Source organism: Pogona vitticeps, chromosome 2 (genome assembly GCF_051106095.1).
Source record: "Pogona vitticeps strain Pit_001003342236 chromosome 2, PviZW2.1, whole genome shotgun sequence".
Lineage (NCBI taxonomy): Eukaryota > Metazoa > Chordata > Lepidosauria > Squamata > Agamidae > Pogona > Pogona vitticeps.
Window position 1 is genome coordinate 69,449,071 of NC_135784.1, and position 23,596 is coordinate 69,472,666.

The window sequence follows — 23,596 nt, forward strand, 5'->3', positions numbered from 1 at the left end:
ACTCTCTGGCTTTCTCCATAATCCAGCGCAAGTTAGCAATTTGGTCTCGAGTTCCTCTGCCTCTTCGGAATCCAGCTTGTACTTCTGGGAGTTCTCGGTCCACATACTGCTGAAGCCTACCTTGGAGGATTTTGAGCATAATTCAGGTAGACAGGACTTCTCTATTTGTTTCCTCACTTTCTCTCTGTTCGCTAAAGTAATAGTGAAGATTCAGGAACACAAGCCCAACACTGTCATAACAGCACGTTAATAGCTCGCTGGCCATGATTTGTCAAGCTTCTGGGTCTCATTTGAAGCTGTTGTTATCACCTGCCAGCTTTGTTTGCTGAAACTCAACAAGATAAACATTCTTCACTGGGATGTCTGTGGCACATTCATCCCTGAACATGATAAAGGATCTGGATCTGTTAAAGGATTTCCTCTTAGCAGTGTGGAAGTCTTCTGTAAGAAAGTTTCAATCCTGTGTGACCCTGTCATCGTTCTGATTCTTTTAGGTCTTGATTTCTTGCTTTCTCTAAAGTAATCAAATCTCTCAATGTCACCCATCTGCATCTACCTGTTTGATCTTCAGCTTCATATTCACTGGTTATAGTACAATAATTGTTCTGTATGGTAACAGAGCCACCTAAAAACTTCAAAGGTAAAGTAGAAAGTATTAACTCATTTCCATGTTGCTCTTGTGGTCATCCATTGCCTGAGGTAATTCACACATCATTGTGATTTTTTAAATTACTACAGTTGACCTCCTATAAAGAAAAGGCCATTAGCAACTGTTAAGGGCCAATCTCTTCATTATAATTAATATACATGGTATTCTACTATTGTTATTCATGACATAGGTTCTTACATCCTTTACATCACAACCTTCAGTGGAATATACCTGTATATCAAAGAGGCTATCACCCCACTGTAAAATACCCATTGACTTTCTTAACCAACCAACAAATCAACATTTCTGTATTTTGATGCCATGTATAAATATTTAGCATGTTATATCACTTTCTCTTATTATATCTGAATAAGTGGAGTTGTCCATGGAAGCTCACATTAAAATGTAACAGTCTTTAAAGTGCCACCACGCGTTTGTCTTTTACATTTGATCTTTTTTTAAACAAAAATTGTTTTTTTCTATAAGGCATGTCCTTGTTCATGCATGCTACAATCCAGCTCTACTTAAAAGGACTTAACAAAACCTTCTCCCAATAGCGTCTTATCAATTCTGGCTTGGAAGCTGTCAGTAGTATTAAAAGTCTATCTATCATCACCCCTTGAACCCATAGCAATCTCTCCATTTCCCTAATTTCTTGGAAAGTGGCCTCTTAAATTGCTGTTTTGACAAACCTTAGGTGAGGAGAACTTTTGCCCCTTGTGCCATAGAGAAAAAGGTTGTGCCATATAGAGAAAAAGTCAATCACTCTATCCACTAGGCCGCATTGGATATCCCTTGTACAGCCATAGCATTCTATAAAGATCATATGGCTCTGTTCCAAAAGTGTCCAAGGCTCTTCATATGTTTCCACAAGGTAAAGAAATGTTTGCCAGTTTCATTCAGAATCTGTTTAAATGGAGAGCACTTACAGTCATCCTTACTGTTGTTCCTGGAGGTCTGCAGTCCTGTGCATATCCCACTTTAGCCATGTGGTGCTATCTTCAAGCACTATCTAATTTAAGCCAACTTTTGTTCATCCATATATATGATACACAGAGGCCATGGTAAAGAAAGAACAGGTTGTTTACCTGTACACATAATTCTTTGAGTGAACCTCTGTGCAGTCATACAACCTGCCCTCTGTATGCAAGCAGTCCATTCTACTGGGCTTTGAGTTGTATGTCAGTTTTGATGCATTGATGGAAGGAGTGAGGGAATACCTATACATCCACAATGGAGGGGTTTATCTACCTCCAGAATGCTTGGTTAGAACAAACCTACACAGGGCTCTGTGCAGGTGCATCACCCATATGCATAGATGGTCAACCATGTTGACATGTAAACAACTTGTTCTTTCTATGAATTCAGAGTTTTCTTTTGTTGTTGTTACTTCCAGATCCAGAGCAGTCAGATGACCAGCAGCAGAGCTCTACAGAGACAGACAGACAAACAAGCATCACTTATCGACAGCTTTCTAGTCAAAGGAGCATCTATGAAAGCCCCAGAGGAACACCTCCTCCTTCTCCTCTGACACAAGTCTCTGCTCCGCTGACTTCGACCTCCTTTTCACAGGTCCAGCTAGAAACATCTACTGCGATACCGCCAATAGCTGCAGCAGCAGTTCCACAAGCTGTAGAACAGGCTGCTGAAAGTATAGGTCAAGTAGAAGGTCCTCCATTACAGCCTGTGGCGCCCAGCCAGTCTGTTATACCCAGTCAGTCTAACACTCCTGCTCCCAGTACAACTTCACTGGAAGAGCATTTTGAAACTCAGCTCCCTATAAATCCCCCAACACAGCTGCAGCAGCAAATAGATGAAAATGCTTGCATGCCCAATTCAGAGACTGAACAGCAAACTGGTGGGTTGCCAAAGCTGATTCAGCCTATTCCTGCACAGACAGCAGAAGCTTGCTCCCTGCCTGTGGTTTCTGATGCTCCTATTTTGGAACACCAGCCTTCAACACAAATCCCCAGTTTGCCAGACAACAGTCAGCCTAATCAGATGCAGCATTCTTTTGTAGGCCAGACAATTCCTGTGACTGCTGTCCCTGATCCTCTGACTCCTGCACCACCACCACAGCTTTCAAGTCCTCCTCCCATGTCAGTGGCTACATCCCAGATGTCTGTAGGGCCACCCACCCAGTTCCAGACTGCACCGTCCACAGGCCTTGCCGTTAGTGCACCTCAGCCTCCTTGTGCAGTAGAGTCAGATGGAGAAGGACCCCCCAGGCTTGATTTTACAGACAACACGATTAAAAGCTTGGATGAGAAACTGCGCAATCTGCTCTACCAAGAGTATGTTCCAACATCATCTGCATCTGCAGCAACTCCTGATCAGGGGGATGGTGAATTCAACTTGGCATCTCTGCCCACGCTCGTGCTGGATTTGAAAGTCCCTGGAACTGGTATGGATGTTCAAGTGGCTGAGGAGCAGCATCCTGCATCCAGCACAATATCTCCTGTTCCGGCAAGTCATTCCTTTGACACAAAAATCACATAGTCATCTGCTGGAAATGGTGGTATTAGTGGGCTTCCTAAACTAGAATTCAGAATGAAAGAGTCAGTGGTACACTTCTGTAAGTTATTAGCACACTGTTATGCCTTGATCTTTGTTTCACAAAGCAAAATGCCATGGCTATCAATAAAAAATTTATCCCCATTACTTTTCACAAATATGGAGGGAGATAGCTTCTGAATGCACAGATAGAAGAAGCTATCTCCCTCCATATTTGTGAAAAGTCATAACGTGAAAAGACAAGCCTACACTACGTGTGGAGGCTGTCCTTGACATCCAGAGCTCTGAACTTTCAGGGTTTTGTGGTTGCATGGAGAAGCTGCACGTGGACAGAACACTGTCCTGTTTAGACTACCACTCTTCACACAGAGACATGGCAAAGATAGAGAGGGCTAACCTTCCTTTTCTCCCATGTTTCGATTCACCCTACCTTGGACCACCTGTATATAACTTTATTAATGAAAACCATGGGTAATGTATCGTATATGAAACACAGCAAGTTGAAAAAGTTGCATTTTATGAATTTATAGCTTTTATGATTAAGGTTCTCTCTTAGGATGGGCATATTGTGTTTCACACTACTTGAGATATTGTTTAGAAAACATAACACCTATTTTTGTTGTTTACACACATATTACCTCTGACTCCACTGAAAGGCTCTATACAGGAAAAGCAATCTGGTGCCCCTAGCTGTGATAAAAATGCATCACATAAATGCTACTGCGTTGCCATAGGCCCTTGCTTTCTGAATCTTGAAAATATTAAGAAAAAAAATACTTTAAACTAAAAGACGGTAGTTAACAACACTGGAACAAAATTGGCTTGGACTGAATTCACAGCTTTATTTCTCTGTTTAGACTGGATTGTTCATTTATTTATTTATTTATTTATCTAATTTTATTTTATGTTAAATATTTTATCCTGCCTTTCTCCTTAAAAAGAATCTGAAACAGGTTACATAACTAAAAAGCTAAACACAGTAGCTATACCAATATTATAAAAGAATTGGACAAGTATTATATTTAAAACAGTAAATAAAATGCATACTAAAACACATTTAAAACATAGAGCACAATAAAAACAAATGGCCACTGGTCATTAATAAAAAGCCTGCCTAGAGAGAAAAGTGAGAAAAGTCTTTGCCTGTTTGCAGAAGGACAGCAAAGATGTGGCCAGCCTCCTTCCCATGAGAGGGAGTTCCAGGGTCTGGGAGCAGCAACAGAGAAGGCACTCTCCCATGTCCCTCACCAAGTGCACCCGTGAGAATGGCCTCCTTTGATTGTCTTAATACCTGGACAGGCTCATAGCATGAGATGCGGTCTTTTAGATAGCTTGGACCCAGGCTCATTAGGTAGCATGCAGCATTTTGTCAAAAGTGAAATTAAAACAGGCTTTCATGCAGGTCTTCCTCTACTTTCACTCCAGGTGCATTGAAGATTTCATGGGCATGTGGCTGGGTAATGTTCTTGATTCCGCAATCTCCAGAGCCTGGACATATTACCTCTTCCAAGCCCTGGTTCTGCCTTTCTGTTTTATTCTGTATCCTAAGTTTAGGAAGCTTTAATGTTCTGTTCAAGTCATGATTCCCCAATTCATTTGTTAATTTCTTCCCGTGATGAGGCATTCTAGGGAAGGGAGGGTACACATGCAGTATCTGCTCTTTATTTTACCGAAAGAGGAATTGAAGGGACAAAAACCGAGCCAAAAATCCCACTGCGAGACTGTTCTAAAATACTGGGTTTTTTTTCTTATACTGGTACTTCTTATACTAATATATATTAATATGTGTGTGTGTGTATACATACATACATACACACACACACACACACACAAGTACTTATATTAATATATATTAGTATAAGTGTGTGTGTGTACTAGTACTTCTTATGCTGATATATATATGTGTGTGTGTGTGTGTGTGTGTGTGTGTGTGTATATATAGTGTGTGTGTGTATGTATATGTATGTGTATATGTACATACACACACACATACAGACACGATTTTTTCTTATACTTTACAGCTTAGTTATTTGAAGAATCTAGTACATGTTGGGATCTGGGTTGCCAGATCCCAACATGTTTATTGTGAAATCATTTTTGTCTGAACGCATTTTGGCTATGGCATTCTGTGAAGCCATGCTGTCTGGGATATTCTGCGATTTTTTTAGAGCAATATTTCTAAGTTCCAGTCGTTAGTCTCATGGTGAAGACCACCTTGTGTGCATCAGATTTCTGTGTCCAAAGATGTTGGCAGATAAAGCAGTTGGGAAAACACTGATCAAGTTTTGTGGGAAGGTCCATGAAAATACCAACTTAGGAGTCTTCTTGGGTGAAAAGACTTTGCACTTTCCCCAGGCAATTAAAGTAAATAAAAAATCATGTCAATATTCCATAAAGATATATGATAGAGCACTAGAGTGTCACCACTTAGTAGTGCTTAATTGGCTCACACACCTACCAGATTTCACAGAGAAGGTGGGGGACCAAGATCAGTGGACCAAGATGTATGTTTGCTGAATAGTTGCATCAGTATATGGGTGGTTTAGTTTAGCAATCCTTCCTTGACAGCCACTCTAGTGTCTCTGTCTACCCACTCCCATTCCTTCTTTATTATTCCAGTAATTGATTACAGTGGTCATAAAAGCTCAGGATAAGCTATCTACTTAGTCCAAATCAATCTTCATACCTTTTAAAAAATTCTTGACAGTTTTTGAGGTTCCAAAGACCCTCGTGGCGCAGTGATTAAACCGCTGTACTGCAGTCAAAACTGTGCTCACGACCTGGGGTTCAATTCCAGGTAGCCGGCTCAGGGTTGACTCAGCCTTCTATCCTTCTGAGGTCGGTAAAATGAGTTCCCTGCTTGCTGGGGAGGTAATGTGTAGCCTGCATAATTAACTTGTAAACCACCCAGAGAGTGTTTGAAGCACTATGGGGCAGTATATAAGCAGCACGCTTTGCTTTGCTTCCAAGGGTGGATATTGCAATGACTACTTTTCATTAGTATGGGTGACAATAAACAGTAGTTCGGTGTGATACCTTTTGGGCACTACAGCCAGATAAAATGCTCAGTATTTTCTCAAATTTACATTAACAATGAGTCAAAAATGTGGAGTGAGGTTATTGCTTAAACCCTCTACTCTGAATTAGAATGAATTTTCAGAATTTTCAGAATGAAATTTCAGAATTTGTTGACAATTTTAATGTACACCTCAATATTTAATATTTATTTATTTATTTCATTTGTATCCCACCTATCTGGTCGGGTCAGGACCACTCTAGGCGGCTAGAGGATTAGGGAATGCTTATATCTAAAATAGCAGACTGTAACCGTTCAAGATTTGTTAACTTGTTGGGAAACGTTACAGAGATTGGAAATGAAAGATAGACTTGGACAGAATAGAAATATCTGCTTGAGAAGTTCTGCATATTGTTAGACAGGTCAAACTTTGTGCTTAGGCTTTGAGAAGCTCATTTATGCTTTGATCCTTTTGCTTAAAGGTGGAGAAGTCAGATGTTACTTCTGCCAGCATCCAGCCTTCAGAAATAAGCCATGGGTCAACAAGCAGAGCAGGTAGCAAACTGTGCGACAACTTTAGTATTGTATTTATTTTTCTTTCATAGATAAGCTTTGGATCAGCGAACATGGTGAATGTATACTAATTGTGGGTAGTTTTTTTATATGTTATCATATACATGCTTATACATGTGGTTGGCAATACAGCTTTGGTAGAGAACAAGGCAGCTCCAGTGGAAGTTTAAATGTCTTGCTTTTTTTTACTTCTGTAACTACAGTAATTATTTATGTATGGAAAATTACAATGATAAATTTGAACATAATGCTAACAAATGATGTAGACTATGGCACAGCCATGTGGGAAATAATTGCAGTATAATGTGAGTTAATGTGCATTTAGTGATTTGCATGCATGCTATTCAAATGTGGTACACACATGGTGGGAAAGTGTAGTCTTGTTCCATGTCATATAAAGTCTGAAACTATAGGGAGACCCATTGTCTGAACCAAGTATTACATTTCATATACTGGTTGTTATTGAGGGAAGTAGAATTGTCAACAGTCTTAATCAGAAATCTAGAGGCCACACCCATATATCCCTGGATTGTGGAGGGCCACACCTTCGTATATCTTTTTCTTTAAAAAAAATAATATTTAAGAAGCTTCCTGATGCCATCAAATGGCAATTTTACTTTATTTTTCAATAAATGGTGGTGTGGGAATTGCTTGGGTGCTAAATCATGGCAGAATTTTTCCTAAAGGGAAAAAGAAGTTTTTTCCAGGAAAACATATGGTTTTAAAATTTGTTATTAAAATGTATTTTCATGAGGAGTACAGTAATTTAGGGTTCTAAAGGTACATTTGGGGCTCTCAAAGCTACATGTGGCCCATGGGCCTCAGTTTTCCCATGGCGGTTTTAATTCCGAGAAGAAGCAACAAAGTCCAGTATTAATTTTTGTTAAAACAGATTACATTTCCACACTGTACATTTTCAACTATACTTGTGCAGCCTTCCCTTTCTCCCCCACAAAAAAGAAAGCAATTACCGTATTTTTCGCTCCATAAGACGCGCCTTTCCATAAGACGCACCAATTTTTTAGGAGAAGAAAACAGGAAAATATAATCTGTTTTCTTCGCTCCCACGTTTTGTGGGAAAAAAGTGCATCTTATGGTGCGAAAAATACAGTAATAGCTTTTTCATAAACATCCATTTTGGGTGCTCTTGCAAAGTGTCATGTGTCCTTTCAATGATTTTTAATATCTCGTCATGAAAATCTGCTAGATTTTGAAGGACATTTTATGCCGAGCATCTAGAAGAGAGAGCAAAATAATGCTTGGTAACTAAAGTAACTAAAAGTTAATCTACTGCCATTTTAGCCAAGCCCAACAGCCTTGTTGAATTATATATTAAAATTAATTTAGAAGAATACCTACAGGGGCATTGTTCTGGGGTGTGATTTAACTTCCCACTTGACACGTGACTGTTCTCAACTATCTGCTGCCACTTCGGTTTTCAAGAAACGGCAGTTTGTAAATAGACACTATGTGGGAGATTCCTCAGCCTGTGCTTTTCGCTTAGCTTCTCTTTAGATCTTCCTTGGACAGTCCCTTCTTATAATCAACACCATCTGCTTTTCTGAGTAGAAAAAAACTCCATCTCACTAATTTTTCTTACAGGCCAAATACTGTCATATGAGAAGAAATATGGTTTATTTGTTAGATAAACTTTCTAGAATTCTTGTAAATAATTGTTTTAGAAAAAAATAATTGTAATGATTCTTTGAAATTATTGTATTAATATATAGTTATACATGTTTTAGAAGAAGGCAAGAAAAAGGCAAGTGCTACTAAATGTAAAAATATCTATTACAGCAAGAAAAACATTTACAAATGTATGGGCAGGTTCTGATAAGTCTTTATACGGTTATCTGATTTGGCTTTCCAGTTGCCATATTACATGATATGCATTCATGTCATCCCTTGATCCCTTATAATTACTCTTCTCTATGGCCAACTGTGGCTTGTGTAACTCTGCATCAGTTTGAGTGCTTCAGTAGAAAAAAGAGAGAATGAAAATGTTGTTCCTTATCATTTGAAACAGGTCCATTTATAATACCATGTTCCCCAAAAATAAGACATGGTCTTATATTAATTTTTGCTCCAAAATGCATTAGGGCTTACTATCAGGGGATGTTTTATTTTTTCATGTACAACAATGTGCATTTATTCAAATACGGCCATGTCATCTTCTTCTGGTTGCTGCACAATGGTGGAGGGGGGGCTTCACTTAACTAGGGCTTATTTTGAGGTAGAGCTTATATTACAAGCATCCTGAAAAATCATACTACGGCTTATTTTCAGGTTAGGTCTTATTTTCGGGAAAACAGAGTAGCATACGGAATGCTGACAGTAATTTGGCAAAGAATGAGAAACGACAAAGACTCTGTGTGGTCTTTAGATGTGTCAGTTCTGTCCCCATTTCAGCTGAACAGTTGTGTGCTATAGCCACACCAACCACAAATACCTCTCCCTCTTCCAGGCCATACATAGTATCTTTGCATAGATCCTTCATCTAAAAATCCAGGGCACATTGCTAAAAGTTTTAATTCATAATCTTGGAATTAAGCATGTGATTCAAGTTTACACAAGCTGGATTTTGTGTTGTGCATATGTGTATGCATGGATGCACAAAGGCTGTTTTCATTGTTTTAAGAAGTTTATAAGCTGCTTTGAGTACTATATTTTAGTGGAAAGGAGGAGTACAAATGCAATATGACAACAACAACTACAACAACAACTACAACTACTACTACTACTGTTGTTGTTGTTGTTGTTGTTGTTGTTGTTGTTGTTGTTGTTGTTGTTGTTGTTGTTGTTGTTGTTAGTGGGTTTTCCAGATCCAAACTGATAGACACCTTGAACATAACACATCAGTCATAGCAGTAATAGAACGAAGAAATGTGTGGATCACTTACGCAGTTCCAGGGAATGCCAGAGTTGAAAATAAAGAATTGGAAAAACTAACAAAATACAGAGATCTGGCAATTGAAACATATTGCCTTTGGAAGAAACACACATTAGTGGTCCCTGTAGTCATTGGGACTTTGGGAACAATATCAAGAAATTTCACACAGTATTATAAGCAGCTGCAGATCTCAGAAATCACATCATCAGAACTACAAAAAACAAGAATATTAGGAACAGCATACATACTGAGCCGATATTTAACAGATACTTAGGTTTTTGGCTAAAACCTGTACCTATTATATAATACCAGTCAATGTTTTTATAATTTTTCACTGTGCCTAATTTTTTTAATCATCATCATCATAAATTATATACAAATGAGGTGCTCATACATGAATGCCAATCACAGCTTGAAGCTTGTCAGGTTAGGGATATATAACCGGACTAGCCAGGATCCTTCTTAAGGATCAAAAAGGAGAGATGAATAGTTTGATAAAGGGAGGTAAAACTGGGATCTCTCCTAGGGGTCAAAATGTGGGAATGTGAATAGTGTGATTAATAAGAAAAAAATTGGGTAAAGTCCTAAACTACTAACCTTTACTTTTCTTTAAGGCCATTTAAAAAATGACACTCTGATAAAAAAAAAAGATTAAAGAGAAAAAAAGAATATAAGCTGATCCTATGTTTTAAAAAAAATGCTTACACTTGGCATTAGTAGAATACATGTCCATATATGGATTTTTGTCAGCAGCAGTTGTCTAATCCAGGGTGTAATTATTGCTAATTGAAATGTTCTTCTTTAAGCTTTCTTAATGTTTTTCTTTGAATCCCACAGACATATGGTGTGTGAAATAGTTGAGCTCTTTGCACTGAATATTCACAGCATGTACAGTATATTGTGATGATTTAAGGATTTACATCTGCCATAGTAATTTGCATTTAATCCTTGTAGGTCTGCGTTACAATCCTGTATATTGCTGTGTCCCATAGACATCAGGGCTATGGCCTTGTAAGGAATCCATCTGTGATTCCATTAAATGAATATTCATTATAGTAACATCTGTGTTGTTCTGAAATCTACCTATCCAGATATGTGGATCTTGTTTGTTTGTTTGTTTGTTTCCAATGTATTAAACAGGTCAAGCTACAACCATTACTTCAGCTTCTGTTGCCATACCGTCAGGATTCCCACAGGTATTGTGAACTTATAGTTTACTCCTGTACTGTTTGGATTTTTACATATTTCTACTGCCTTGGGACTAATGAAGGGGACTGCTTGTTCCTTTAAATGGAAGTGTTTTGTGGCTGGTGACATACTGTCCAACTGGACCATTTTCATACTTGTTCTTTCAGGATGCACTTTCATCATCAAATGTAGTTGATCAGAAAGACGCTTCTAAAAGAAGTGAAAGAGAAAACGTTACACCACCACATGAAAAGAAAAGTAAATCTCAAAAAAGTGACTCTGTTGACTCAAGTGTTAGCACGAAACAAGCTGAAATAGATAACAGCACACCAGCAAAAACGATTGGCAGGTTTTCTGTGGTCAGCACACAGGATGAGTTGTCTTTACCTCCTGTGCAGTCCTTGAGGTACTCTGCACCACCAGATGTCTACCTGGACGATCAGCCTTCTAGCCCTGAAACAAAAACATCAATGCGGCGTGTACAGACAGCATCCTCTATTGATGTCCTTTGTGGTCATGATTCAAGTGACACTGGAGATGACTCTCTCCAAAGAAAGCCGGCTGCTGCCCCCTTGTTACCTCTGAGTGGTAGTGCAGGAAATGACCACAATAAGAAAAACTCATGTTTTCTTCAAAAGAGTGGAAAATCAAGTTCCCAAGATCTCGATTCCGCCAATGGCCATGGATCTAAAATCCCAACTATTAACGTATCATCTTTCCACTCACACTCATCATATGTGAGCAGTGACAATGATTCGGAGTTTGAAGATGCAGACATGAAAAAAGAACTGCAGAATTTGAGAGAAAAGTATGTTTAATATTCTTCCAAATGTGAAGGCATGTGGGAATGTGCTGTATTACAGCATTTATTAGTTTTCTGTTTCTATGTGTACATTTGTCACGGGTTGGGGGCATCTAAATATCCCATGTATATGAATAGCCTTGCTGTGTCTTCATTCCCACTTCAGCTGATAGACTTGTATCTGAATTGTCCCATTTCAGACCGAAGGGCATGGACAGGTCGGGCATGGACAGGTCATATGATTAAATGATTCCTCTCCCCTCCCTTGCATTTAGTTGTTGCTCTTTTGATTTGCAGTGAAAGGTTTTTATATAAAGAAAAAATAATAATTATATCAGTAACTGTATGTAGTCTGACGTGGTAAGTCCAGATTAGCTTTCTCCCCCAGTGAGATCTAGGATTATTACAAATACTCTAACATAAGGAAGACAGATCATCCTGATTCAGTGTTTTAGATAATTAAGTACTCCTTGTGTATTCCCATGCAACTAAACAAATGTTCACAGTAATAATTTAGTTTACATTAATGAATTACAAGATCTTTCAGATTCACATAATCCCCAATACATGTAATAGAACTACAATTTATTGAAGATATGTCATTCTGTCTAGTTAGTTATTCAATATCAAATCAGAACCATCTTACAGCGACCCTAATGGGGCTTTCAAGGGAAGTGAGATATTGAAGAAATGGCTTTACCAGTCCCACTCCCCCAGTGAGTTTCTGTGACGAAGTGGGGATTCAAACCATGGTCTCCAGTGTCCTAGTCTGTCACTCTGTTCACTACGCCACATTGGGTACCCCTCTCCAACTATCTGTATCTCTAGTATAAATGATATATTTCTTTCCATTGCCAGGACACCCTGTTTATTCCTTTAAGCATCACTTCTCATTCCTCAAATCTTTCCTCTTTCCCAGAATTTCCCAGGCTAAATCTACTATTCTGTTGTCCCCTCCCAATTGCATTTATTGTCTTGATTCTACTTGTCTTGATCCTGTTATTTGTCTGTCACCCTTATTTCTGGTCTCCACTGTGTTTTCAACCTGTCTCTCCTCTGGCTCCTTCCCTTCTGCATTCAAACATCCCTTTGTTTCCCCAACTCCTGAAAAAGCCAAAGTTCCAGTTTTCCCTCCTACCACTGTACCTTTGAACTCCTGAAGTGTCCTCTTTTTTAATCCCAGTGGTCTTCCCTCCCCCAGCATTTTATAGTATAGACAATTTTTTGTGTAAACATAGCCATTACAAAAGAAGTTCAAATAATATAAAACAACCAAATACATTATTCAACTAAAAGCCATCTAAAATCAACATTCTCATGGACACAATTCAGTCAACTAGTAAAACCTGATTATTATCACTACAAAACTTCCTCCTTAAAACCATTGCTCTAAAAGCGAATCAGGATACTTTTTCAGAAATATATGGTACATTATCCCCCAGCAGCAAATTTATCAGATATGCACCAGATCTATTAGATGTGAGCCCTAAATTTTTAAACAAAATTGCTCTTGAGTCTTTATAAATTGGGCAGACAAGTAAATAACGTGTTAGATCTTCAATTGTTTTAATTCCATATAGACAAACTGTCCTCCAAGGGAATCCACTGATAATTTGTTATACCAGTTATACTAAATCATATTTTAAAATATGGGATTTCTGATAATGTTTCAAATTTAAAGCATTCAAAAGATCCTTTTCTCCAACTTCTTTAACTCCATGACTTTCTCTTCCTATCTCAAAACTGCCAATTTTAAAAAAATCACCAAAGGTCTTGTTCCTGTCAAACCAAGAGTCTAGTAATTACCGTATTTTTCGCTCCATAAGACGCACCTTTCCATAAGACGCACTAATTTTTTAGGAGAAGAGAACAGGAAAATATAATCTGTTTTCTTCGCTCCATAAGACGCACAGACTTTCCACCCCCGTTTTGTGGGGGAAAAGTGCATCTTATGGTGCGAAAAATACGGTATGTTCCTTGAGTTTGTTACCCTTTAAGGTGACACATGATTCCTCATTTTTCTACTCCTTTGGCAAAAACTCTGTTTAATAAATTTTTGGTTTGACAACTTTAGTCTTCTCCTGGGTATCTCTCCTTACACCCCTATAGTCTGTTCAGACTCTTTGTTTTTTTGTTCACAGATAGTTACAATCAGCACAGTTTCAAAGTTTATGTCAAAACTTGGAGTAGTTCGTGCTATGCATAGTGGGGTGGGGAAGAATTATTATCATATAATTAAATTTATCTTTTAATTGTATAAAGTATATGCTTACAAATAGATCTTTTAATTGAAGCATTACTCAATTTTGACATGTAACATTTTGTTTTTGTTTTCATTCTTTAGACACATGAGAGAAATAGCTGACCTTCAGAGTCAGCAGAAGAAAGAAATAGAAGCATTGTACTTTCGACTGGGGAAACCTTTACCTCCAAATGTTGGGTTTCTTCATTCTGCCCCACCAAGTGGACGTCGAAGGAGAACCAGCAAGAACAAATTAAAAACTGGGAAATTAGTAAACCCTGTCGTTCAGCAGCTCAAAACAACAACAACCAATACAAGTATGTCCAATAGATATAAAACTGGAGTGTTTATAGCTACTATCTGTTTGATATCACAGGTTTCTGAGAGACATTTAGACTCTATTCAGGCATTACTGTACATTGTATTTGTACTTATCATGGGGAAGGAGACACATACAAGCCCCATCTCCTCTCTCCTCACTTCTGTCACCCTGTAAACATTGACTCTAGTTCTCATTGAGAACCCACAGAGATACAGAATGTTTTTCCCATGAGGCTTCTAATCATCCATGCACAGAGGTTAATGCAGCCAGGGATGGAGGGTGGCCAGGCAGGAGTGCCCCCCCCACTAGATATTGCTGAACATGCTTAGAAAATGGATAAATATATATTGCATGGTGCAAATTATTGGTGTAAATCCTATTGCAGCAATTTAGGTCTTCAAAATAGTGTCTTAGGAAGGTTGTTAAAGATTTTATTGTCTAGTCAAGGAAAAAGAAGGGAGAGTTTAAGTTGGATTCAGTTGTATCGTCATATTTTTCTATTGATTAAGCTGTCATAAAGTACCACGATGGTAACACCATACTGAAATACCTTTTAAAGCCTTGTTTTAAAATGCAAGCAGTTGACTTTACTTTTCTGTCTGTGTACATGAGCACAGTATATGTGTACATGACTACAATAGTACATGTCACCTACCACCTATTGTGTGCCCTTAGAAGAAAGGGCTGCTATTCATGTTTTTGTTAGGCCCATAGTCCAAAAAAAGGGACACCGCTACATATTCCAAACCAATTTAATTTGGTCACTCCCACATGGCCTGCTAGCATCTTCATTCACCGGTTCAGTTTTTTTAATCTTCTTTTGGGGAAATGGGACAGAATATATTTTAGAAGAAAAGGAGAACTCATGGAAACAAACCTAACATTCCTCTCTCCCTGCCACAGCATACAAGTCTACCATGTCAAGTGAAAAGACATGGATTTAAAAGTAATATCTCTCTGACATGATCCATGCAGCGATGACCTGGATAAAAAGCACACACTATCATCAAACTGTTATCTGAGCACAAGTAATAAGTTGTCCAAGGAACCTTGGACATAATTAGACATAAGATGGAATAGCCCCATGCAATCACACTTTAAGGCTACTAAAGCCTGATATACTGACTAACATTGTGCACTCAATCATCCCCTCCAAATTACACTGGATTCTACCCTTCTATGAGTGGAGGTTAAGCACTGAATCGGGAAGGCAACTTCTCAGTTTTAGCAAGGAGAATGTAGTAGCCTTTTCCCTCCATTTCAGTGAGGATTTTCTTTTTCATTTCTGCATCCAAAACATATTGTCATAAGAGGTTTTGCACAGCATGTGCAGCAGTATCACAACTGACAAGCCTGTGGCTTTTGTCACTGGATAATCAGTAAAACCACGACATTAAAGAAGTGATACTGAACGATGTTGCTTTTGTCACCCTCTTCTCTTTTATCTATCTTCCATTCTGCATTTTTCCAGACACAGCTTTCAGTCAAGCTTTCACCTTGACTGGTCCTTCCCGAAGCTTCATTCAGAATATTCTCACCTGTGGAAGAATTTATTTATTTATTTATTTATTTTATTTCTATCCCGCCTATCTGGACATATTAGCCCACTCTAGGCGGCTTACAATAAAAGAAACAATATAATTTTAAAACATTGCACCTAGACTAAGATAGAAATCAAAGAAAGATATAAGAAAAGAAAAATCGTCAGGAGTTTTCTGTTGGGAAAGCCTGCCTATACATCAATGTTTTTAGTTGTTTCTTAAAAATGTCCAGCGAGGGAGCCACGCGAATCTCAGGAGGTAAGTTGTTCCAGAGACGAGGAGCCACCGCCGAGAAGGCCCGATTTCTGGTCTTCTCCTTCCGGGCCTCTCTCGGCGTTAGGCTCCTCAGCCTCACCTCCTGGCTCGCACGAGTGACACGGGTAGATCTTGGTGGGAGAAGGCGTTCCACCAAGTATCGAGGTCCTAAACCGTTTAGGGCTTTATAGGTAAGCATCAACACTTTGAAGTCGATGCGGAATCGGATGGGCAGCCAATGCAGTGCGGCCAGAGTGGGCGAGATATGCTGGAATCTTCTCACTCCACTAAGTAATCTGGCCGCAGCATTCTGCACCACCTGTAGTTTCCGCAGCAACCTCAAAGGTAGCCCCACGTAGAGCGCATTACAGTGGTCTAATCTTGAGATTACGAGCGCATGCACCAAGGTAGTAAGCGCCCCCACATCAAGGTAGGGTCGCAGCTGGGCTATCCGCCTAAGATGGAAAAAAGCGGTACGGACCACAGACGCCACCTGAGATTCCATAGTGAGCTCCGGGTCCAGATGGATCCCCAAGCTGCGGACCCCATCCCTGGCGGGCAGAGTCACACCCCCAAAAGTGAGGGAGTTTCCCAAGTCCCCAACTGTGGGAGCGCCCACCCTTAGTACCTCCGTCTTGTCCGGGTTCAGCCTCAGCCCGTTCTCCTGCATCCATTCCAATACGGTCCCCAGGCAACGCTGAAGGGACAGAACGGCATCTCCTGCAGTTGGAAAAAAGGAGATGTAGAGCTGCGTGTCATCCGCATATTGATGGCACATCGCTCCACACCCCCTGATGACCCGCCCCAGCGGCCTCATATAGATGTTAAACAGCATTGGGGAGATGATCGACCCCTGTGGGACCCCACAATTGAGGCTCCACGGGGCCGAGACATTCTCCCCAAGCTGTACTCTCTGGGGGCGGTCCTCCAAGAAGGAACGGAGCCAGGCGAAAGCCTGGCCACCTATTCCCAACTCGGTGAGCCTCCCCAGGAGGATACCGTGGTCAATGGTATCAAAGGCCGCTGAGATATCGAGGAGGACCAGCAGAGACATTTTGCCCCTGTCGGCCTCCCTCAATAGGTCATCACACAGGGCGACCAATGCCGTTTCTGTTCCGTGGCGCGGCCTGAAGCCCGACTGGAATGGATCCAGGGCATCTGTTTCATCCAGGAACGCCTGAAGCTGATCAGCCACCACCCTCTCGACTACCTTGCTTAAGAAAGAAACATTGGCGACGGGCCTATAATTGCCAATTTCGTCCGCCGCCAAACTAGGTTTCTTTCTAATGGGCCTAATGAGTGTTTCCTTGAGGGCAGAGGGAAATCTGCCCTCAAGGAAAGACCGATTAATTATTACAGTAGCCCATTCCGTTGTTGAAGGCCTGGCTGCTTTGATTAGCCAGGCCGGGCAAGGATCCAAGGAGGAGGTGGTGGCACGACAGCGATCAAGCGTCCTGGCGACAGTATCGGACGAAACAGGCTGAAAGGTATCAAAAATCACCGGACAAGACGGAGCGCTGGACATCTCAACTCGACTCGCTGTATTCAAAAAAGGAGCGAGGTCCCGGCGGATGGCCTCCACTTTAGATTTAAAAAATGCTGCAAATTGGTCCGGTGTAAAACTAGGGGGAGGCCTATCACCCGGGCCAATTCCGGATAGGTCGCGTACTATACGGAATAATTCCGCCTGCTGGTTAGACGCCTCGCTTATCCGGTTAGCGAGGTAAGTTCGACTGGCAGCCTTTACCTTAGCCTGGTAAAGGTTAGTAGCGACCTTAACAGCTATACGATTGAAACCCGTCGGGTCCTTTCTCCATTTGCGCTCTAGCCGTCTCCTGACCCGCTTCGACGCCCGGAGATCCTGGTTAAACCAGGGCGCCGGGCGATCTCTGCGGCGGAGAGGGCGTTTAGGCGCGATCGTGTCTACGGCACTAGCCGCGGCGGTGAACCAGCCGTCAACCAGTGCCTCGACAGGAGCACCAGCCAGGTCAGCCGTAACTCCTCTCTTGGCATCCTGGAATCCAATCGGATCCAGTAGCCTTCGAGGGCGGACCATGACAATAGGTCCCTGCTCCCTGCGAGGGGGGAGAGCCATCTTGGTGACACATTTTATTAGGGAGGCAATCTCTACTAATTCCTTTTCCGGCCTCCAACACTTCCTCTCCTGCTGTTCCACAGAGTGTTCAAACTTCTGTGGCAGATTCTCTTTTTTTTTTTCAGGGAATAATTGGGAATGAGAGAAAGAATAAATGAAAAATAAAATCTGAATGTGAGGAATGTGTTGGATGCATACAGTGCCTTCCAACTTCAGATAGTTATTGTTATAAAAGCAGTTTCTGATACTTCCTGTCCCAAATGACACATTGAAGTAAACCACAGGGTAAAAAAAATTAAAAAAAATTAAAAACCATTAAAACATATTAAAGTACAAATTTGAAAATACAAACATGGAACAATCCATGTTCAACTATGACAGCAGAAGCACAATGAGTTTAGGAAGAAAATGTGAAAAGATGGGTCTAACAGGCACCTAAAACATGTCACAGTTGATGCATCCAACTAAGGAAGGGGCCATCGCTAGGAAGATACCACAGCCTGCAGATGGCTGCCAAATGGCTGCCTCTGAAGGTCATGGGGGAATAAATTCTTTATGCATAAGGGAACTCCTTCCTAAACTTTCTGCTACCTTAAATCTCCAGGATAGCTGCTATCAGAAAGTTCATGAGTGCAGGAAAGCTTCACTGTCTGTACCTTGATGCACTTTTTTTTTGTCCACAGAATAAAATAATGAAATGAGTGTTAATTATACAGTACGCTAAATTCTCATTCTTTGCTAATTCCCATCTAAATGATAGAACAACATTTTGGTTAGAAGACACAGAGAAGATGACTGATTTGTTTACATGACCTGTCTTGAGTACCTACAGTACATGTTTGGATATTCCATTTCATGAAATTGCTTTTACCTGCTCAGTTTTTTTCTGGAATTATTTCCTTGACCCCCCCCCCTCCCGACCCATCCCCAGATTAGTACAGTGGAACCTCTACTTAAGAACGTCCCTACTTAAGAACGATCCAACTTAAGAACAACTCTGTTCGCTAAGTTTTGCTTCTACTTGAGATCGGAGCTCCAGATAAGAACGAAAAAAAAACCTTAGGTCATCTTAGGTTTTAAAAAATATTCTCCTCCCTGGTGGTAGAGGACGGATTAACCAGCTTTGTATTCGTTCCTATGTGAACGAATGCTTCAATTTACAAACGCGCCTCTACATAAGAACAAAAAACAGCCGGAACGGATTAATCGGTTTTCAATGCAGTCCTATGGGAAATTTTGCTTCGACTTAAGAATGTTTCAACTTAAGAACACCATTCCAATACGGATTAAGTTCTTAAGTAGAGGTTCAACTGTAGTAATAGAGATTTCTTTTGATCATTTAATTCTACTTTCTGCCTAACTGAAGTGTAGTTTTATTTCTGTCTTTTATCTTATTCTTCTTTCTTATAGTGTTACTCAGTCATAGAATGTTGGGGAATGAAGCAAGGTCTTCCAGGGAATTTATGGTATCTTCTTTATTAGATATTTTTAAAGAGAGGATTAGATGAGTATCTGTTAGGATGGTCCGGGGCATTATGCCCAGACTGTGTGTAGATTAACGTCTCTAATCCTATGTATAGTAAGACACCCCCCCTTGAATTTTTAATTCAGTTCTGCTTATTCCTGAATAATCTTGAATAAAATCAGGCTGCAAGTTCTCCTTTCTTTTTAAAAAATACAGCTGTGTTGCTCCATGAGAGGAAAGCAAAATCAAAATCCATTGCGCATGGTTTGTGCACAATCTGAAATCAAAGCATGAACTCTTTAATTAGGTCAATCAGTCGCTGTTGCTTATGTAATTTTCACAACACTGGTGGACCTACATCACAAGATTCAAATGTGAGAAGTCTGTTACTCAAAACCAAATGCTAATTCTCTGAATCTTGAGATCCTTTTCTGGAGTTGACAGCTGAATCTCTGTGAGCACACTAAGCTATACATTAGAAAGCTAGGTTTACTGCTGGTTTCATGTTATAATGGCATTCATGCTTCCAGTGCTGAAGAGTTGGTTTGCTATTTACAGCTGATTATATTTCATATGTAAAGCTTCCAGTTTTTCAAGAAGCTCTTTACAATAATGAATTAATAGTTGTGTTTTTTGTTATTCCTTTGCACATGGTGATTTTTTCATGTATCCTGTTTAGGCAATGTATCAGACTGCAAAGACACTCTTGCTAAAGAAAATGTCAAAGCTAAGACTGGTTTTACTGAAGCTACAGCACTGACTTCATCCACATCAGCCATACTTGGAAAGTCAGTTCAGACACAACAGCCATGCTCTGTCAAGGCTTCCTTGTCCTCTGACATCTGTTCTGGATTAGCTACAGAAGGAGGTGATGCCCATGGAAATTCTGGCCAAGGTGATTCTATATATTTAGGAATGTCCATTGTTGTAAGTTGAAATCCGTAGTTATTTCAGCACAGAAAATGAACACATGCTACATTTACAGATGGGAGTTGTGGTTTCAAATACTTGCTCAGTTTACTAGGTTGAGTGAGTGACTCCCCACCTAATCTGTTTTGTAAGGTAGTTGAAACAATGTGTGATTTGAACAGGAAGTGTGCCATTGTGATGATAAAGGCCATTCTATCATGGCCCTCACTGATTAAGGAAGTCGTAGATCATTGAATTGCTATCTTGCTTTTTGAACAATATTATAATGACAGAGTATGAACAGAAAGGGCAGTACTGCATCCCTTAAAAGTCATATTATTAAGGAATGGTTAAGGAATTTTACTCCTTTTTTGTAACAATTGGGGAAATAACCCTTTGGAGACTGAAACTTTTTCTCTTGGTTTATACATTTAGGTCCAAATCCTTTTCTACCGAAGCAGAATTTTGTTCATAAGTCATTATTTCATATTGACTCGTACAACTGTAACTCGGGAATAGTTAAGCTTCTATGACCTTTAAAGTTCTTATGGTTTTCCGGCTTTACTAGTGGTTCTGTTGCATTCTAGACACAGCTTGATATAGTAGTAGTAGCGATAGCTTAATAGGTGTATCACAGTACAGTAGTAATTGCAAAGATGTGTTGCAAAGTGCAATGATTATTAAAAACAACATACTCAGTTCTGCATGTCCTGCCAAACTAATCCTATGAAGTATCTATTTCCTTCTGCCGTTGTTTTTGCATCTCTTTTGCATATAGCCAATGAACTTATTCCTCTTTGGCAAGGCTAAAATGGAGATGTGGATGATAAACTAACAAAGCTGATATGACTGATGGTGACAACTGTTCACAGCTATCTGTACTTTATAAGTGTCTTTGTTTTCTTCCCTTTATATTCATTTGCAGGCTGGACGGTTTTCCACCAAACGTCTGAGAGAGTGACCTATAAATCTAGTAGCAAACCTCGTACCAGATTCCTCAGTGGACCTGTGTCTTTGTCCATCTGTTTGTATTTGTTCTTTTGTATTTTATCACAGCCCATCTTTCTTTTGAGCCCCTTTTTCAAAACTCATTTTCATGTATATATTTATATATGTATACATATATATTTATATAAACACATAATAGTCTTGGCAGGAAGTCCCCCTTTTTTTAGACAGTCCCTTTGATTTCTTTTTCTTTGTTTTTTTTTTTCATTTGACCACCATTGGCACTACTTATTTTTCTTTTCCCTTTCTTTTTGTTCATATGGAAAGCTTTTGTGCACTGCTTTTGGCTCATGCCTGGGTATCAAAAGCATGTGTGGAAGGTCTCATAATTTATTCTATAGCCTCATAGTAAATTTTACCCTGGACATATCTTTATGTGAATTTTTTACGTTTAAGTAACTTTTAATTTGCAATGTGGCAATTATAATTGTCTGCTGTCCTGATTCCAGCGATATCAAAAAGAAACCCAAGCTTCTGTACATGAATGGTCTCTTTCACACATGTTTGGACTATGAAGAGATGCATGTAGCAAGCTGATACAAATCTAGAAGGTCACTGAAGGGTATAACATCCGCACAAGGGCTGTATTCAAACAATATACAGTACTGTTTATATCCACTTTATTATTATTTGTGATTTGTTATTTTTCCTACCCCTTGCATGTGGAAATGCTGAGAAATGCTCCTGCTAGTCTTTAACATCATCTTTTCTAGGCAATTTTTTTTTGCCCCCACCTTGTATATTTTGGATTATTCAAGTAAATTTTGTTAAATGCAACTGGTTCCTTTGCTATGAATGATGCACAATATAACTTTTGCTGTAATCTCAGTTAGCTGGAGCATTTTACTCAGTTTATTTTTATTATGACCTTATGTGACCTCAGAGATGAAGTCAACAAGCAGTTCATCAAAGCACAGAATAAATTTTGGATAGTTAAAATTTCAGATTCTATAGTAGAGTGGTTTATACTTCACTGGTATAAAGTCTAGGTTAAATCTGAAGAATTGCAACTAAATTCAAATAGATGTTTTCTTATTTACATGATCCTGTTAATTGGCAGTTCAACAAACTCTCAAAGAAACTTTATTTATGCATTTATTTATTTTGTTAGGTCTTCTTTATTATGGGACAAATAGATTTTCTTGTACAACAACATATATTCTGAGATAAAGTCATTATAAGGCCACAGTTGTACGTAATGGCAAATGTAGGGCTAAGATTTTTTGTCACTAAACATTCAGCTAATTCAGTATTCATTCTCATTTGTATCCAGAGCTTACCACTGGAATTATCAACTATGCATATTTTTTGTCATTATCAAGGTGGTACTGATCAAAGGCACAAGATGACTAAATGCTAAATTCTCTTTGCTTTCCAAATAACTCTTTCTTATTTCTAAATTCCATTGGTTATAAAAGGACGCTGAAGACTGACAGATGTACATGTTAGTTTTGTGCAGGCATTTATATTAAACTTCCAACACTAGTGTTTTAATATTTAGAGATACCTTTTTTGGACTATTTTATGTAGTTTATCCTTACCAGCAATCTGGATGTCACACTACATTTTACTGTAGCCTAAAGTGCTTTTTCACATAATTGCTATACACAAAAAAATTTTATTTTAAGTAGTAGTCTTGTTGAGCTCTTTAGATCTGTCACATTATGACCAAAGTCAACAGAGACTCTAATTTAATTACTTGTATGAACTTTTCAGTTCTTATTAATAACCTCCTGGGTGATTTATTAATTGATTATGCCTTAATAATCTGGTTTGAAAAACAGGGAGGGAGCTGGTATGTTACATATATTATGTAAAAACTTTCCCACCTATAAATATTTTTGCCTAATGTTAGATGGTATTTCACAGAATTGTATATGTATATATTCTGACGTGCTGTCAAGACTTTAATTTCAGAATTTATTTTCATGCCCTCTAGTGTAGAAATAAAAGCCTTATTTTGTTGCATATATCACACAAGGGAGTAAAATTATCATCACAATACCTAACCCAGCACAGTGGGTCATGTGTGTATTTGATATGTTTATTACATTTGTTTTGGGGATTTATAGACCAACCTTCAACAACACTCTGCAAACCTTGATTGTTTGAAAAAAGAGCAAAAAT

General features: G+C 39.2%; 1 protein-coding gene across 14 annotated transcripts in view; it reads left to right on the plus strand.

Moving 5' to 3' along the window:
* WNK2 (WNK lysine deficient protein kinase 2) overlaps positions 1-23,596 on the plus strand; it is a 168,758-nt gene that overhangs the window by 109,233 nt on the left and 35,929 nt on the right. For 10 of the 14 annotated variants that reach the window (XR_013541699.1, XM_078385345.1, XM_078385347.1 and 7 more), the window contains 7 exons: positions 2,046-3,115; positions 6,662-6,734; positions 10,783-10,838; positions 10,998-11,638; positions 13,977-14,191; positions 20,232-20,447; positions 21,387-21,485. Coding sequence is in view for 12 of the 14 variants with exons in the window: in XM_078385345.1 (XP_078241471.1) it covers positions 2,046-3,115; positions 6,662-6,734; positions 10,783-10,838; positions 10,998-11,638; positions 13,977-14,191; positions 20,232-20,447; positions 21,387-21,485 (2,370 nt within the window). In the remaining 2 variants the exon portion in view is untranslated. Of the gene's footprint in view, positions 1-2,045; positions 3,116-6,661; positions 6,735-10,782; positions 10,839-10,997; positions 11,639-13,976; positions 14,192-20,231; positions 20,448-21,386; positions 22,072-23,596 lie in introns of all 14 variants that reach the window. The other 4 variants (XM_078385348.1, XM_078385350.1, XM_078385349.1 and 1 more) reach the window with 2 other exon arrangements.